Source organism: Harpia harpyja, chromosome 13 (genome assembly GCF_026419915.1).
Source record: "Harpia harpyja isolate bHarHar1 chromosome 13, bHarHar1 primary haplotype, whole genome shotgun sequence".
Lineage (NCBI taxonomy): Eukaryota > Metazoa > Chordata > Aves > Accipitriformes > Accipitridae > Harpia > Harpia harpyja.
The window spans coordinates 30,693,315-30,712,420 of NC_068952.1; the positions used below are offsets into that span (position 1 = coordinate 30,693,315).

The 19,106-nt window shown below is 40.4% G+C and overlaps 1 protein-coding gene across 1 annotated transcript in view; it reads left to right on the top strand.

Moving 5' to 3' along the window:
* The first annotated feature begins 1,794 nt into the window (after positions 1 to 1,794).
* The window catches only part of PLD5 (phospholipase D family member 5), a 203,845-nt gene continuing 186,533 nt past the window's right edge, over positions 1,795 to 19,106 (top strand). The window contains exon 1 of the mRNA XM_052806205.1: positions 1,795 to 2,360. Within this exon, the coding sequence (XP_052662165.1) occupies positions 2,175 to 2,360 (186 nt within the window). The 5' untranslated portion in view covers positions 1,795 to 2,174. The remainder of the gene's footprint in view (positions 2,361 to 19,106) is intronic.

Here is a 19,106-nt window from a genome sequence, read left to right on the forward strand (position 1 = left end):
GAGTCACATGGTCCTAATTTTTGCTTCAGGTGTTATGAGAGTGTATTGACGATCTTGGAAATGCCTGGATTTACTCTACTAACTGAAGAAATTAGAAAGTTATCAAAAAGCGAGCTGCAAGTCCCTTATACTGGTGAGTAAAGATTATTTGCATATAACATTGATGGCTCTGGTTGTTGCTATTTTGTTACACTTTTTTTTGTAGTAGTAGTATTTAGGTAAGTATTACAAAATTGCCTTTTTAGTTTTAGAGGAAAATGCTCTACTTTATGTTCCTACCAAACCCCTGCTACTGTTCTGTTTATTTTTCTAGCATTTCATGATACTAGTATTACCTATTAATAATAATCCTCAATTATGAGGTGTGATGTGAGTTTTGCCTTTATCCTTAGAATTTTGAAAGGAACAACTTCGTTATCTGTCTGGTTCCTGAATGATATTTTGCAGTAATACACCTTGAGCCCAATCATAAAGATATTTTAAATCTGCCTTTTGATCAGACGGAAGTAAAGTTCACCCCAGATCAAGTGGTTAGTAGAGAGTTCTTCTACAATGTTCTCACCAACTAGTCTGAATGAACTGTTTTACCATTCAAAGGCTACTTTCAGTTAACTGGATTCAAGTGTAGATTTTTAGTTCAGTATCGCTTTATCTGAATAGCTACATCAGTTTGGTTCTCTGGCAACCTACAAATTGTCTGCCAGCAAATATTCACCAGAAGCTGAAATGCTGTTCTGAGCTCCAATAATTATTTCTTGGTGCTATGTGAGAAAGTTTTCTTGTCTGTGCCTAATATAGCTTTGCAGAGTGTGTGGGCAATTAGCGAGGTGGCTTTTCATAGCGTGAAAAAGGAAAGTCCTTTTTTCTGCTGAAGCAAGTTTGAGCTAGATAGCAACACATACCAACTTCTACTAAAAGAGACGGCAGTGGACTATAGAAACCACCCCAAAACGTCTATTTATTTTATGAGACAAATAGTAGGGTGTCGGGCACTCTGGCGATATTGTCCAGCCGGGGCCACAGAAGCGGTCTGATTTCTGAGGTCTGGCGCTGGCTGAGCCGCTGCAGAGGGCGAGGGCTTCCAGGCAGGACCCGCGCCCGGAGCCGGCCCGGGGGCTCCTGCCCGCCCCGAGCCCGGCTCCGGCGAACCGGGCCGAGGCTTTCGCCTCCCGGCCGGGCGAGGTGCGCACCTGCGGGCCCCGGGAGAAGGACCGGCAGCGCGGTCAGGTTACGCTTCGGAGCCCCGGGAGCCCCTGCCCGGGGAGGGAGGAAGGCCACGCGGGGATGGAGAGGGCCCGGCGCGGCGGCCCCGGCGCCCGCAGCCCCGCACTTGCCGCTCACCGCGGCGGGGCCCGGCCGGCGGCGAGGGGCGCGTCCCGGGCAGGGCAGGGCAGGGAGTCGGCGCCCCCGGGGGTTGGGGGAGGGTGGATCGGACAAAGGCTTCCAGGAGAGGGAGCGGTAACCGGCCGCCGAGCCCCGCAGCGGGTCGGTCTCCGCCGGGACGGGGGGAGAGGGGACGAACGAAGTTCCCCGCTGGCGCGGGGAGGCTCCTGCCCCCCCCCCCTCCCCGGAGGCGGGGAGGGAGGAGGCGGCGGCCGCCGCTTTCCGAGAGGCGAAAGCGGGGCTCTTCCGTGCCGCTTTCTGCTTCCCCGAAGGTGGCTGCCGGGGAGGGGGAGGCGGGGGAGGAGCCGGCTTCATCCCCGGGCGGGCGGCGGCCCCTCCACTGCGCCAACCTGCAGGCGGGAGGGCGGGAGGCAGCAGCCCCGCCCGGCCTCCGTCTGCGCCGGGCCGCGCCTCCCCTCGCCTCCGTCCCGGGCAGAGCCGCAAGCAGCCGCTTCCCGCTGCGTCGGTCCTGGACTGCAGCTCGCTGGCGGCGAGGGCAACAAGCAGCGGCATCTTGGAGCGTCGTCTTTCCCGAGTGCCCTTTCATCTCTCCCAGCCCGCTCCTCTCTCGTACCTGCAGCCTTTCCTTCCCCTCCACTCCTCCTACCTGGCTGTTCCTCCTTTTCTCCCCCTTCTCTTCCCGTTTTCTGTTTGCTGGGGTGTTTTTGCTTTCCTGCTCTTTCTTCTTCCTCCACCCCGTTCTTTTTTGGACCCTCTTCGTCTAGTGCCTCTTAATTTCTCGATTTCTTCTGATTTTTTTTTTTCCTTGGACTTTGCCTTGTCATGTCAAGATGGAAGTCAGGCATGACTGGCTCTCCTCATCCCCCCACGAGGGCTTCGAGCAGATGAGGCTGAAGAGCAGACCCAGGGAGCCTTCCCCAAGCCTCACCAGAGTAGGTGCGAACTTCTACAGCACCGTCAAGCAGCAGGACTACAGTGCCAGTGTCTGGCTGAGGAGGAAAGACAAACTGGAGCACGTAAGCCAGCTTCTATTTCCACCCCCCCCCCCCTTTTTTTTTTTCTTTCTAGACCTCTGTCTCAGTACTCTGTTAGGCTACCTCTCTACCAGCTTGGACCCCAGAAGAAAAGTGTTGCTCCAGTAATTGGGCATGGCATTTCCCAAATGATAGAGAAAGGAGCTACTTAGAGGTCCCAGCCTGGTCAAACCTGAGGTAAATATGATGTCAGTACCGTTCCCAAACCACATGCAAGTCTCTTCCTAACTAGAAATATTTTTTAATGTTCTTGGCTTATTCATTCTTCTATTCCCACAAATTCAGCACTGATGTGGGAGGAGAAAGATTGGGATGGTGCAGATGGAGGTTAGAGCATTATCTCACGGTGATTATAATGTAGTTCTAGAACTGCTAAAAGAAAATAGCTTTTTTTAATTCTAGCTGTGATTTCTCCCCCTCCCCTTCTTTTTCTTCTTCTTCATGCATGGGACTTAAAATATTCAATCTATGTGGGGTAGAGGAGATTTCCTTCAAGACATCTATTCCTGCAGCAGTAGTACATGACTTAACTAAGTGTGTTTGGGACCACAATAGAACTGATACTGTGGATAGCTCTAGTGAATATTTTATGGGGATTTAAGGTGCTTCTAAGTATTCCTGTCTCAGATGATGTTTGAAAGCATTTTTCATGTTACTTCTAACAGCAAGGAAATGGGCTGAAATGACCTGCATACTGTGTAAGAGTTTTCTGAATAGCTTATTAGGTGAAACCCATTGTTACAGCTTACAGTACAATCAAACCAGGAAACTAGCTGCATTTACAGGGATGCAAAAGAATGTGGATGGGTTTGCATAATGCAACAGTCTGCCATCCTTTAGTGAGTAATTTGCGATCACAGTCACGTTGACTTCAAGATGCACAGAAAAATATTTCTTGTGGTAGAGCCACCTGAAGTCTCTTTGGATAGAAATGGTCTCACTACAAGGATAAATTGTCCTTATTACATGAAAATCCTAGATGGCATAGTAGAGTCCTTTAAAGATGAAACCTGAGAAAAGCTCCTCTATCAACTAGTTCATGGAGTATTACCCTCCCTTCCCACTAACCTGCAGAGTATTTTATCGTGTTAGTGAAATTTTAAACTTGAATTGTTTACACTTCCGGGGAAATGACAAGAACTGATGAACTGTTGGAAATATCCCATTTCAAATGTTGAGAGCGCTATTGAATCCTATCTGCCTTCTTACACGTTTTTGTGATTCTTCGCACTAACAACAATGTATCAGAGTAGTAAGCTTGTAAGCAGAGTATTCTCCCATTGTGAATCAACAAGAAAGGTCAGTGCCTTATCTCAGTATAGCTAAAACACAGAAAGCACAGAAATTTGAGCTCTGGCTTTTGTAACAGGGTTTTGCTACGTGTGCTTACGTGTTGATATGTGTCATCAAATGAATGATTATTAATTTGGGGGGCAATAATCTGTCAACAGTTTGACAGCTAACTGCTATTTTGGTAGCTGAATATTAGCATGTTCAGATATCTGTATTGTAAAGCATACAACAATATAAGCATGGACAAGCAAAACAGGCATTAACTTGTTTGAAGATTACAAGTGCAAAACCTTTATTTTGTGTGTGGTTTGGCTGGGGTTTTTTTGTTTGTTTTGGATTTTTTTTTTTTTTGGATGAAGTCAGTATTTTGTCACAATAGTAATCTTCAATAACCCTGCAGCATTGGTGTGAAAAGCTTTTTCTCTAATCAGTTTGGTATGAATGCATGTTCTTCTGAGGGTTTCCCTCTCATTTCATCCAGTTATTTTTATTCCCAGAGCCTATTTGAACAATGTAAAGAAAAAAATTGGAACATTGATATTTCTTGCTTGCCATGAAGTATTTATTTCATTGACATTTATTGTGAATACCCTGCAGTACATTAGATATGCTAACAGTGTATATGTGAAAATATCTTGGTTTTATGATTTAAGGTAACTGCTTTACTCATGAGTGTTGTAACAGACAGCCTATTGCATAGCTCCCCTTAATGAATGTAAATAAAATATGTATTAATTTCTAGATTGTATTTTGCTTATACAGTTTTGGAGCAAGGTTGTTATTTTCTATTTTCAGATAAATCTTTGTGGGTTTGAGTGTTTTCTTGCCAAAGAAGTTATTTGCTACACTCCACTCTTCCACTCCAAAAGACAAACCAATTAATTTGAGATGCAGCATTTTGAATGGTACAGTCATTGATATATGATAGCTTATGGCCAATATTGGATAATGAAGATATACAAACTTCATGAGGTGGATGGAGGACATGAATAACATTTCATTGCAGCTCCCTCTGAGATAATCGTGTTACTTGATACCTACAAAGAAAATCAAAATACAGGGAGTAAGCATTCATGGAGGCACTGATTTTGAAAGTATGTTGTCATAAATTTGATGCTAGATAATGACAGATATAGGCAGAAGAAGGGTATATACTGAGTGTAAGTCAAGATATGCATGAACAGATTTTGAAGTTTCATATGTACTCTTTAGGCCTTGTGGAGCGGGTTCGGTTTTGCTTCACTGAAATTATTTCTTATATCGATTTCAGCGAGGTCGTAATAGGGATAAAATTGGGCCAGTATATTTTGTACGATACTTCCAGTAAATCCTTGTAGGCCACAGTAGATATATTATATTGACTTTCGTTAAAGCGAGTAGCATGACTTATTCATGTGTGACACTTCTTATTAACCCATATATAGTTTGAGGGACTAAAAAACATCTTCTGAAATAAATTTTTATCAAATTGTTTATATAAAAAAACTCTGAAATACACAAACAGTTTGTTTCTGGATTTCAAAACTGTAACAAAGTTGTGGGGTTTGGTGTTGTGGGGTTTTTTTTTGTTTGGTTGGTTTGGGATTTTGTTTGTTTGTTTGTTTGTTTTAAAAATTTCAATTTGAGGAGTGTGGTAAAGAGGTTCAAAATTCAACCATTGCCGTAGCTCTTCTAAAAGTACAGAACAAGTTCAGGTGTACAAATATGATAGAGTTTCTTTAAAATTGTTCAAAACTTAATTATTGACTGACCACAGAGGATGTCAAAATCTGGAACGTATTGCTGGCATCTTGCTAATTGATTGTTCTTCAAATGGATCTTAATATAATGTGTCTCCTCATTGGCTAATTGTTTATGTGGGTTATCTTTTTCCAAGTGGCAGTAACACAATTTGTACCACACAAGATCTGAACACAACTCACCCGTTTTCTTTTGTGAACTCAGATGCTGTATTTAAAATTAAATGCATCTGCTGTAAGATGTTTAAAGATAGGCCAATGAGGAGTTTTTGCTGAAGTGAGGCCTCAGTGTACATGTGTGCTGCAGCTAGTGTGTTAAAGAGCCATACTTTTAATGGAGGAAATTACTAGAGGTGTGAGGAACTCTGACATTGCAGATGTGACCACAGTGATGTTGCAAACCTTTGGCTGAAATTCCTGCAGATTTGAGATTTTTCAGATTCTGTGTATCTGCTTCAGCTGGTTCCTCTTGCGTTTTTGTGAAGTTTTTTGCCTGGTACTGGAAGTGTTGAAGTGAAAACTGCTGTTTGAAATATTCTTAAAGTCTCCTTTGCATAGTGTTTTTTTGTTTGTTTGTCTGGTGTTGCCTTTTTTAATGAAATGTTAATTGGTTAAGAGAAAAAGGAGGAGGAGGTAGGGATGGGGGGAAAGAGTAGCTAACCTGATAGCCTTTAGCTGGTGGGAGTTACCTATGTCTGGTTTAATTTACAGTAGCTCTCCATCATGTCTGTGTATCCTTCAGTAATGGCAAGTACTGTATAGCTGCTTTCCTAGTACCTCAGCAAAGAATTCTAGAGGAGTTAATTTTAAATAATCAAAACTTAAAAGCAGAACAGATTTCTTTTTAAGCTATGACAGATATGTTTCAAGCATATATTCTTTTTTATGACAAATACAGGTATTCCTTCTCAAAGATGTAGCGGTAGTCTTTCTCTAATAACTTAAATTTAATTATTTACTTAATTTTTAAAATGTTTTAAAATAATTATGTTTTAAGAAACTGCTTCAAGACTGTAACTTTTTGGAAGACCTGGTATCAGAACAGTTTTATTTCCTGGAGATCCTCAGACTGTTACCTTTAGTATTATCATAATTAGGAGAAGTTATTGATAATTCTTACGTCATCTCTTGCTTTTACTTAAGTTCTCATCAGTAGTAAAGGCAACATTGGGATTTTCAGATTCTAAGTACTCTTGCCGTTATGAGAGTTGACTTGACCAGTTGATGTTATGCAGCTGATCAGCATACCGCTATCCCTTTGGCAGCATTGCTACCCAGAGAGAAAAGAGGCTATGAGATAAAGGGAGGGCAGTGTCGCATGGCAACAGAGGCAGATATCTAACATGCAAATGTTAGGCCTAAGACAATTTACAATGCTGCCCGACAAGCATGGCTGTGGTACTTCTTAGAGCCTCATGACCAAATCAGAAATAAAATAAAACTTTAATTCACCTGTCATCTTTATAAAAGTTGAAATCCCAAATCCAATTCTGCTAGTTCATTTTTATTATTCAAAAACTAGTAGTTCTCTTAGGCAGCCTTTCCCCCTCTCCCCCTTTTTCTTTTCTTAGGATGCAGGAAATTCTTAACAAAAACATTGTTGGACAGTTTAAAATTGTATTTCTGCTCTTGCATGTAAATTAGCAGAAGTGTTAAAAGTCAGAGGACAGATTTATAGGCTTCAGAATTTGACATCCTAAGGATGGCAGAAGACACCATGTGCATAGCTATAACCTGTAACATGTAAACAAAGAAGGTGGACATAGCTTGATGTAAAGCAAGTAACAGCAGTAGAACTCAGTCAAGCCAAATCAGTTGCTGGACAGAGCCAACAACTTTAACTTAAGGGAGAATAATAAAAGGATCTAAATCAAAATTCAAAAAATCTTTACACACATTTGCAAAGTGTGTGTCTTTCAGTAAATGCAAACACATGGCTTTTTTGAGTTAAATGAATTGACAGAGTCTTTTGCATTAGGCAGGTATAAATAATTTGTCATCTGGAATAATGTTGGGTACCAAGAGGAGCTGAGTGCACCACATATGAAGGTACATAAATGGGGACATTTCAGAGGGTTCTAAAGAGCTGGTTTCCAGCATTTGGAGCTTTTTGATGGCATGGTTGCAGATTATAATTCCAAATGTCTATCTGGTCCTGGAGATAGATATCTATATTTAGATTTCATCATTAAAATCAAGGGAACAAACTCCATTAAGAAGAGGGACTTTGGCTTTTTCTCAACAGAAGACTGACATTTGGAATTGCCTGCCTGCAACAGTGGTACTAGCATGCATTGAGGTTCTTGCTGAAGTAGTAGCAAGCTGACAGACGGTGTGTGGAGGAATTCTTCTGTTGAAATGCTGCTTTCCTTGAAGGTGTCTTTTGTTAGTAATGTTTTGCAGACAAACACAATTAGAGAAAATAAGTGTTCAGAGAAGTGGAAAAAGGGGACCAAAATCATTGAACAGTGTTGGGAAAATAGTGAATAGCATTTTAGGCAGAAAATGTAAAACTTTCTTTTGAAAATACTATAGGGAATTTGAAATCTTGACATTTGGAGGGGAAAGAATACCTTATTTCAGTAGCTGCCACACATAGAAGTCATTTCATATTGCAAAACAGTGAAAATATGATACCTAATAGTTTATTTTTCTCTTTCTAGTTGTGATGGGTTAACCTTGGTTGTCTGTCAGCTGCCCACCAAGCCACCCTCTCCCTCCCCCTCCTCAAGAGGACAGGGGTAGAAAATGAGAAAAAAGATCCTGTAGCTTGAGGTAAAGACAAGGAGATTGCTCACCAATTACTGTCACAGGCAAAATAATCTCAACTGGGGGAAAATTAATTTCATGTATTGCCAGTTAAAAATAGGGTAGGATAGTGAGAAACAAGGACAAGACTAAAAACACCTTCCCCCTCCCTGCTTCTTTCCAGGCTCGACTTCAGTCCTTTGTTCCTGACTCTTCTACCTCCTTCCCCTCACTCCCCCAAGTGGCACAAGGTATTGGGGAATGGGGGTTTGCAGTCAGTTCATAACTTTGTCGTTTCTTCCTCCTCACACTGTTCCCCTGCTGTGATGTGGGGTCCCTCCCATGGGATACAGTCCTTGTCAAACTGTTCCAATGTTGGTCCTCCCCACAGGCTGCAGCTCTTCAAAAACCGCTCGAGCGTGGGTCCTTTCCATGGGGTACAGTCCTTCAGGAATGGACTGCTCCAGTGTGGGTCCCCCATGGGCTGCACCTCCTGCCAGAGCCTGCTCCTGCGTGGGCTCTCCACAGGCTGCAGCTTCCTTCAAGGCACATCCACGTGCTCTGGCATGGGGTCTTCCATGGGCTGCAGGGGGACAACCTACTTCATCACGGTCTTCATGGGCGGCGGGGGAATGTCTGCTCCGGCACCTGGAAGACCTCCTTCCCCTTCTCCTTCACTGACCTTGGTGTCTGCAGGGCTGTTTTTCTCACATTTTCTTTTAGTCCTCTCACATAGCTGCTGTGCAGTGTTTTTTACCCTTTCTTACATATGTTAGCAACAGAGGCACCACCAGTATTGTTGATGGGCCCAGCTTTGGCAAGCAGAGGGTCTGTCATGGACCCAGCTGGAATTGGCTATGTCCAACGTGGGGGCAGCCCCTGGTCTCACAGAGGCCACCTCTGCAGCAGCCCCCCTCTACCAAAACTTAGCCACGTAAACACAATACACTAGCCTTGGAAGCTACTCTTCTTTCTCTGACATATGAGAAAAACTTGAAACATTGCATTAATCTAATGCATCAGTTCTGATGATTCCAACATCAGTCATTTTGAAAGTCCAAATCTCTAAAGCTAAAATTAAAACATTTGAGAGGCATAGTCCCTGTAACAGAATTTATAGTGTCTGGCTTCATGCTGTTGCACAAGAAAACAAAACGACTTGAAGTTTCAAAGTTGCACTTAAAATTGATTTATATATGCATGTATAAATTTAATTCAACTCATTCAAGACTTTTTAGAAATGAAGTTTTCTAGTTGCTGAACAAAAGACCTAAATCTTAGGCTATGTTTGTTCCAGATGCTAACTTCAGTAAAGATATGGGAAAAGTGGTTTTCACTGCTATGCCTTTCCTAATGCTACCAGCATTAAGGAAAATCCAAATTGTTTTTTTGCTACTGTCATCCCTTCTTTTTATCAGCGTTGACCATCCTTGTTTAAGGATTTTGAAAAGGCAGCTTCAGAAACTTGCAACTTAATCTCCTTGTCAGTTGCACAAACAAATACTCTGCAGTTGTCAGTGGTTTGGTCTCGTAGCAGACCGTTGACAGTTACACTTTTAAAGATAGCAGGAGTAGTTAAGACACTAGGAAGATTATCCTTAATGAATATCTCCTCACAAGTGCAATGACTTCACTGTTTGTAGAGGATGCCCAAAGAAGCTAGTCTCTGTGGCTGAATGTTTAGCTTAGGCCTTCCATTCCAGAACAAGGAATGCTAAAATGCTGCAGTGAAAATCTCTTTACTAGACTATCCAAAGATGGAAACAACAGAACAACTCATGCCAATGCTTAATAAACCCCACTTCATTGTTATTCAAGATGGCATATACTCTTAATCATTCCTAAAAAGAAGTCTTGTGCTGGCAGTAGACTCCCTAGATCTGTCACCCTGATGGAGCCCTTTTCTGAGGGACATGCTTATGACTGCCCACCTCTTGCCTCACTCTTTTTGTAACACTGTTTAAGGTCTGATTCCCAGGCCTTTTACATAGTTTCACTACTGAGAGGAAGAAAACCAGGCACCTGCTAATGTCTTGGAAGGTCCATATATCCTCTTAAACTGAATATTCCCTCTGCCATATTTCAGAATCTGAAAGGAAGTTTCTTAAAATGAGATTTGGATGCACTTTTAAAAATTTTTGCATTACTAGATTTTGCACTACTAGATGACAGCTGTTAGAGTGAAAAAGTATAACATCAATTTTCCAGTTCAGCGACAGTCCTCTAGTGTCTGTAACATTGTGTAGTCTGAGTGGACAATCAAGTTTCTTGCAGTATGTCCTTTGCAGTTCTTGGGAACTAGAGCAGATTATTTGAGGATATATCTAGATTAGGCAATAGGTACGTATCCCCTAATCAGCCAAATCAGGGACCTGTGCTGCTGCTTGCTCGTGACCTGTATGCCCAGGTTTCCAGAATGGGGGAACAATGAAGTGAATGTGTACCTAGGTGTTATTTTATCTGCTGGGGATGCAGTTGAGCCATTTATTGAGAATTGAGGCACTCCCAGATTCACTGGTCTTTAGTGTTATAAAGGAAGTCAGCCTACTGTTCCCTCAAAATGACTTAAATACTGGGCTGCTTGTGATTGTCTGACTATACTCTTCCTTAATGGGCAGAAGGGCCACTCCGCTAAAAGTGAAGAAATATGTGCGGGGAGTTAGGAGAAGCTCAGAAGTTCAGGAGGAAGAAGAGAGGGAACGAATGATGCATTGGTGCTAATGAAGTGAATTAATTTAATCAGAAATTAATTTTTATTAGATCACAAACTTATTCCTAGATTTTTTTGGATGCTTATCCATCAAAACTTCATCTGATTTTTTAAGAATTTTTCTTTTTTAACTTTTGCTCCTCAGAATTCTTTCACTTATATAAAGGCTTTCCATATATAACATAAGATTTCAGTATTTTTATAGGGATTTGGCTTCGTTTGTTTTGATCAATGCATTGTGTAATTTGACTATGTAGATAATATCTAGCCCTGGACAGAGAAATATCAGAGTTGTATTTTTAGCAATACTTCATTGGCTTGCTCTCTGAAGACAGAGACAAATTTACCTATTTTTTCCACTTCGACACAACCTGTAAATCCTCTTCCCTATGTGCAGTATTTGTTGATGAATGCAGTTGTGCATTTTATTAATTTTTCTTACTAAAACCAAGAATTTAAAAAAAACTTAGTAAGTTCCATTTCTGACTGCATGATGTCAACACAACCAGCAGCTTGTTTTATAATTTATATAGTTGTTGCAGCTCATAAATACTAGTCATTCTATTCTAATTTTTTTTTGTTATTTGTATTTCACTATTTACAGTTGTAATGAAATGTTTAATGGAATAAAAAAGCCAATGTATTTGAGAATTGCTATTAATAAAACAAATAGTGATTCAGATGATTCCTGCCATTCTGATACATTAAATAGGCTGGATTTCCCCAAGGCATTTTAAACTGTTTGGAGCAGAACCAAATGTGGAGCAGTGCTGAGACAGCGATTGTGACCAGTTTAACTTTCATGATCCTGTTGTACTGCAATAAAGGCATATTTACTTGGGGTTATACCCTAACTTGATTCTCTAAAAGCTAGTATATGCTGTAAAAAGCCTATCATAATGAGCAGATGTGCATTTTTGAAACATATGAATGAGTAAAAGTTAGTAACTTTCAGCACTTCCAGCCACAGTAAACGTGCTATGTCTCACTAGTGCTTTTCATGTTACAGAAATTGTGCTGCTGCCCATTAAGTTCCATGACTGATCCTTTCTCAGCAGGAGTGTTTTGATAAGGGAATATGCATTTTGTGTGCTGAACAAACTTCAGGCATTACCTCAACTGAGGCTACCTACTTTCTTATGGGAATGGTGTTAAAGGTGACAGTGATTTGAACCCTGTTTCCTCAATGCAGTTTGTGCACTTTTGATCTTGTTCCAAAGCCATGGTAAAGTCTCCATTGACTTCACTACTACAGATTTATGTCCTATATGAGCAAATTGAGAGAAGACTGTGGATCGGCTCAGCTGTCATGGGTTTGGGGCAAAAAAGGAAGTTCAATATATCATGCTAAGCAGTTGGAGGAAAAATCTGTCCCAGAGTCCTCACCTTTTCTTGAGCCTTAAGTCTCTGGATCATCAGGCTAGTTGCTAAATATATTATTTGAGAACAGTTTGCAGTTAGCACAGGGGAAAATCCTTGACAGGCTTTGAAAAGGACAGAAGACACCCTAATAGAAGTGACGGGATGTAAGAAACTGTAAGGTCTATGTGAACATGCAAAAAATGATATAGATCCAGTTGCCTGCCATTTAAGTCCACCTTAAGATGTTTCAGAATGGAGAATACAGAAGGAAGGAAGTCAAACAGGTGCATTTGAAACTTCAGTTATCTGCCAAGACTAATGAATGGATACCTAAAGAAAACTCAGAAAAATAAAGCTACTGTGAAATTATTTCTTTGCTTCCAATTAGAATAATTCTGTTCCTCATTGGAAAGTGTAGGTGAAAAAAAATGCCATCATGCTAAAAACCAAATCAAACCTAAACTGGAATAGGATCTCAGTTTAATGATAGCAGGCATTGTCTGTTTTCATGGTTTGTGCTCATTTAAGTGGAAATGTGCACCTGCTTTAATGATAATAATTGAAAAAAAACCCAAACAAATCCAAACCAAAAAACCAACCTGTTGCCTTTTGTGGAAAATGAATTTGGTGAGCAAATAGAAGAATGTGCATGAATGTGACTGGTGGCTACTGTAAAGATAGAGACTCTTGTCAAGTTCTGCTACTTCCCCATAGTTGTTTATTGGGGAGGCTCCATGAGCATCTAGAAAGGCTTGTGTTCCTGGAACACGAAGTCAAAACCCAAGTGATTGGAGAACATATAGAAATTCTGAAACAGCATCTTTCCTATGCCCTTTTCGTGGCTGCTGACAGAAATTGGCCTGTTTAGCCTCTTCATAAGCAGTGATAAAATAGCCAGCATAAATTAAGTTGGAAAGATGGGTGAAGTGGAATAAGTTAGGGCCAAAGTTCTGTCAGCTTGCTCTAGGACCTGAACAGCTCTAAGAGCCTAATCAGTATGATGGGTGGGGATTTTCTGTCTTTATAAACAGAAGTTGATGTACATTTGTAACCCAGTGCTGCCCATTCGCTGTTACCTTCTGGAATAAAGTGGTTCAAAGGTTTCAAGCCAATGGGTTGGCTGAGGTAGCAATCACACTTTTACCTTTCTTCCCCTAAATCAGTACATTCAATAACTTCTTCCTGCTTATTAAAGAATTGTCTTATGGCCTGCAGCAGTGTGTTTAGTCCTGTAAACTCTAATATTGAAGGTATGCTATCTACTGACCTTTGTGGTCTTTGATGCCTTATGGAAAAGTAGTTTCTCTAAGTTTTCAACAGGATTCATAATGCTAAGTTCTGGTAGGATAGTGTGCCTATCCTTCGCATCATTTAGAGTTGGCTTCAGTCAAAGTTTGAAGCGTTTGCTAAACTGTGCTATTTCTCCATGTATCTTTTCATGGAAAACCAGCATGTTTTATGAAGAGTCAACTTTTGCCATTTGCTAGATAAAAAGACGTTTGGAGTCATGCATACAGTCCTGTGCATAAGTGCTGTTCAAAACAATATGGGATGAACTATATTCAGTGCTGCCTCTGTTGGATCTGTGATTTTTAGGTCCCTGAGAAGATGCATCTTTTGAGTAAGTCCTGTTATGTAAATAAATATTACATAGCCACCCTGGTTGGTGCAGCTGATGGGATGGTTCTAAGGAAATACAACTTGAAAACGAATGGCTTAAAACAAACAAAAAGAACACTGAGGAATGAAAGCCCAACAATTTTGAAATTATTTTCAATTTTAAACTATTTTTGGAGTGATTTGTTTGTAGAATGTGACTTACATGAAATCTGTGATGCTGAAGACTGATCGGTGCTTATTTGGGATGCCATGAGCATCAAAAGATATCAATACACCAAATGCTGTTTCAGGCCGTTACAGTGAGCATGATTTATTTTTTGAATAACAACAACAATTCCTTTGGGTCTAGCATGAAACAAAGTCACTTAAGTGTTTTGGAAAATGTTACCCTTTTGAACAAAGCAATTTCCTTTGTCAATGTGAGCTGCTGTCCCTGCAGTCTTTTCTTTCAATTCCCTATTGGGCACGTGGCAGGCAGATAGATAGCACCTAACCCTTTCTGTGTTATTTTATCCCATTTGATGCAGTATTGTTCTCTCTGAGCTTTGTTGTCATGGCTTAGTTGCATCAAACTCCTGCTGCAGAAAGCTGAAATGTGCCAGCCTGTATTCTCTGGTTGTGTGGTATATGGTCTTAATGCGCATCAGCCTAAATCAATTTATTTCTGTAACCATATGACAGCTGAGACCTTAGAGTGCTGGAATTTCAATTTTTAAAAAACATTTTTTTCTTCAGTTTGTGCACTTTGTTCCCTTAGTTTATCTGTGCTGGGGCTGTTCCAAGCATTCTGTTTGGCTTTAAATAACTGTTGCTTCATATCCAATTTTTAAAAGCTACGGTATTGCACAATTGTTTCCCTTTTTACTTCTCCAAGGTTGGATTTACCTACCCAAACCAAGGCCTTTGGTTTTTCCTTTTTTCTATGATTTCAGCTCATTGCTTCTTTCATGATGCTTAATTTTTATATTATTTTTCTTTATTCCCTTGTCCCCACACTGCTTCCCTGCCCACCTGAACTTCTCTGACAAATACACAGCCCTATTTTGGTATGGCATGCCACCTTCTGCGATGTACCTTGTGTGGAACTCCCAGGGAAAATAGGGTGAGTGAAATATATGGGGGATTTGCAGAAATACAGTTTTCTTACAAGGTTTATACATACTTTTTGTACTGGCAGGGTAACACTTTCTGAAGTTCTTAAGTGATTTAAACTCATAAATCCTGAGCATGCACTTTTGAAAACCCTGAAGTTATAATGAAAATGGGTTTCTGAGTTATGTGACAGTTTGAGTTGGGCAACAGCCTTGCAAGTGCAGTCTGTAGATCTAGTAACATAAAAGGCAATGATTACACTAACAACAACAAAAGTTTTTGCCACCAGTGTGACTTTTTTGTGTCAGCCAACAGCATGTACTTTCAGAATCTTCTCTCCTTGTAATTAAATGAGAGCTCGGATGTTTTCAGTGCAGAGAAATGCGAGCAACTGTACCACTGTTCCTTGAAAGGGATGTGAAAACTCTTTCTCAGTATTACGGAATCTGTTTTCCAAGAGATCGTACATTTATTTTTATTTTTCAGAAATAGACAACTGAGTGCATCTTTTGAAGTTCGTTTGTGCAGGTAGTAAATAGGATTTTTCTCTTATCTAGGGAGAAATTTGCAGCAGATGTAGAAAAGTTTGTTTATTATAGGAGCACCACTGTATAGTAATACGTTCTAATTTACAGGCCACAGTACATAAGACACACATGAAGTATTTGAAATTTGTGTATGTTTTAGCTCTCAGTTTACCACTGTATGTTGTGTTTGTGTTGCTTTGGTTTTTTTAATTCATTGCTTAAATAAGGGGGAGTGGTATTTTTGAAAGACAGTAAGATCCCTTCCTGTTGGGACTAATCTGGTGACTGTATTTGAGCTGTTGCTTTTTATTATTTCTTTTTTGATAAAAGTATCTCCCCAACAGCTATTTGTAATTTTTTTTTTTAATGCTTGTTTCTCCAGTGTTTAGAAGACTAACTTTTTTTTAATAAGAACCTTTGCAAATACTTGTTGCTTTGTTTATTCATTTCATGATTCTGTTTGGCATCAGATGCTCTAAGTTTATTTCTGGATATCATTAATTTTTGATAGCATATGTGGCTAATTTCTTCAGGCTCTGAGCATGGAAGTTCTCATGCAAGTAGAATAGCTTGAGTAGAATAGCCCAGCTCTGATGGGCATTTGATTACCACCATGATGGAAACACCTTTTCAAAATACCATTCTAGATAATAATTGCATGTCTAATTAGATAAATGATGATGACGTAATCTGAAAACAACATAACTGCTGGTAGTGGCCTGTCTTCTTTGAGTTATGTTGGATTTATAGTAGCTTGTTTTAGCCCTACTTAATTGACTTTAATTACATGTCTATATATGTGTATGCTGTTGACATTGATACTGTAACTGATAGGTTTATTTAGTTGTATTTATTACATGTTTACCATGCGTTGTGTTGTTTTTTCCCTTTTTGATTAAAAAAAAAAAAAAAGGCTTGGCAGCAGAAAGGAAGGTTGTTTTATTATATTGTCCTGGCTGCTATGCTTTGCAGAAAGGGGGACATGAGTGAATTTTTGAGAGCAACTGAGCCATGAGGCCTGGAGAAGCTTTTAGGGTGGAGGTGAGACTAGTGGAGAAGGAGAGGAACTGGGAAGCTTGAAGGAAACTGTAGGCTGGAAGATTCCTGAAAGGAGAAGAGAACTTGCTTGTAATAGGATGATGATAGAAAGATACAAGCTCTTTTAGGGCTCTGGAGGTGAAAACATGAGGATTGTTCAACTGGGCCTTTGAAAGCTTTTGGATCAGGTAGCCAAATCAGAGGCCAAGACCTGCCTTGCAAAACGATAGGGCCAAAATTTATTTTTCAGAGTTTTCCATGCAGCAGGTTCAAGTTCCGGATTCTGTATTAGCTTAGTATTTTTGTGCTAGTAATTAGAATAGAGAGATGGGGGGGGTTGTTTTGGGGGTTTTTTTGTTGCTGTTTGGTTTTGTCTGTTCTTTTGGTATACTCACTTTGGTATACACTGTGATTTCACCTGAAGGCTGTGGCTGAAATGAAGCTCTGTCATGAATGTCCACATAAAAACTGGCCAAATGTAGCAAGATGAAAACAGAAAAAGCAACTTTTGTGGTGGACTCCTCGGAATAGTGGGCTCTGAAAACATACATAAATGTTGATGCAGAGATTTGATATTTTTTTTGGTTTTGGTCGTGTAATAAAAAAAATGTATTTTTGAACTACAGACTCCAATGTCTGCCTGGGATATGTGGAGTCATTGGCTCATTTAGCTAGCTTCTGTTCCATAGCTTTAAGTGAGGAATGTGGAAGTCTCCTGGTTTCAGCTGGGACAGAGCTAATTGTCTTCCTAGTAGCTGGTACAGTGCTATGTTTTGAGTTAGGTATGCGAAGAATGTTGATAACACTGATGTTTTCAGTTGTTGCCAAGTAATGTTTAATCTAAAGTCAAAGATTTTTCAGCTCCTCATGCCCAGCCAGCGAGAAAGCTGGAGGGGCACAAGAAGTTGGCACAGGACACAGCCAGGGCACCTGACCCAAAGTGGCCAATGGTGTATTCCATACCATGTGACGTCTCATCTAGTATAGGAACTGGGGGGAGTGGGGGCAGGGGATGGCCGCTCGGGGATGAACTGGGCATTGATTGGTAGGTGGTGAGCAATTGCATTGTGTATCACTTGTATATTCCAATCCTTTTATTATTACTGCTGTCGTTTTATTAGTGTTATCATCATTATTAGTTTCTTCTTTTCTGTTCTATTAAACCGTTCTTGTCTCAACCCATGAGTTTTACTTCTTTTCCCGATTTTCTCCCCCATCCCACTGGGTGGGGGGGGAGTGAGTGAGCGGCTGCGTGGTGCTTAGTTGCTGGCTGGGGTTAAACCATGACAGGAAGCTACACAGACCACCAAAAATGGCCGGTCTTTCTTTCCAAAAGCTGGAGGTATTCTAATTGTGAGTTAATTTTATTAAAGTCCCAGTGCAGCTGACAAGTTGTTTGGTAGTTTTCATTGGTTTAAATTTTTTAATTTGCAATTCACTGTGTGTCAGTGGACACAAATAATGCTGTGTTCAGCTTGTTTTTTCTTTTTTTTTTTTTAGATGTTTGCTATCTGCAGAGAAAGCATATAAGTAATTTCTGGATGGCTGTGCTAACACTTTTGACATAAGCCTTTGCAAATGTACACTTGCACAAATATTTCTGAGGTGAGTTTTTTTTGAATCCAAAAAAAGCCCACTCCCAATGTCTGTGTATATGGATTTCACCTGAAAACAGAGGTAAAATAAAAATGGGGCTTAGTTTTTTTCAAATGTTGATTTTCATACCTAATGGTCTCACCTGATTTATTTAAATATACTTATCCTGAGATTCAGGGTTTTTAGTTTCGTTCTGCAGTCTTTATGTCACATAAATTGCTATTGATTTATGTAAAGATTCAAGCAGTTTTCATACTGCTTTGCAAAGAAAAACTGCATTAAAAGTGGAATACCTTCCTGAGGATTATAAACCAAGACTACAGAAATTAAATAATGTTTTTTCTAAGTTATTGGCTACCATATAATCTCTAAGGTTGTTATACTACTTGAAGCATGTAGGGAGAGCAACACAGTCATTTCAATCACAATTTTTTCCATGTGAATAACCCATTGCATGCTGTGACTAGTTTCCATTTGTCATTTGAATGACAGCATTGTCTTCCAGATAGCTGAAATTCTTCCCTTTCCATGGTGTTTCATGAACACTTTCACTTTGTGTGGGTGTCCTGGTTTCAGCTGGGGTAGAGTTAACTGTCTTCCTAGTAGCTGGTACAGTGCTATGTTTTGAGTTCAGTATGCGAAGAATGTTGATAACACTGATGTTTTCAGTTGTTGCTCAGTAGTGTTTAGTCTAAAGTCAAGGATTTTTCAGCTTCTCATGCCCAGCCAGCGAGAAAGCTGGAGGGGCACAAGAAGTTGGCACAGGACACAGCCAGGGCACCTGACCCAAACTGGCCAACGGGGTATTCCATACCATGTGACGTCCCATCTAGTACAGGAACTGGGAAGTGAGGGCGGGGAATCGCCGCTCGGGGACTGGCTGGGTGTTGGTCGGCAGATGGTGAGCAATTGCACTGCGCATCATTTGTACATTCCAATCCTTTCATTATTACTGTTGTCATTTTATTAGTGTTATCATTATCATTATTAGTTTCTTTTCTGT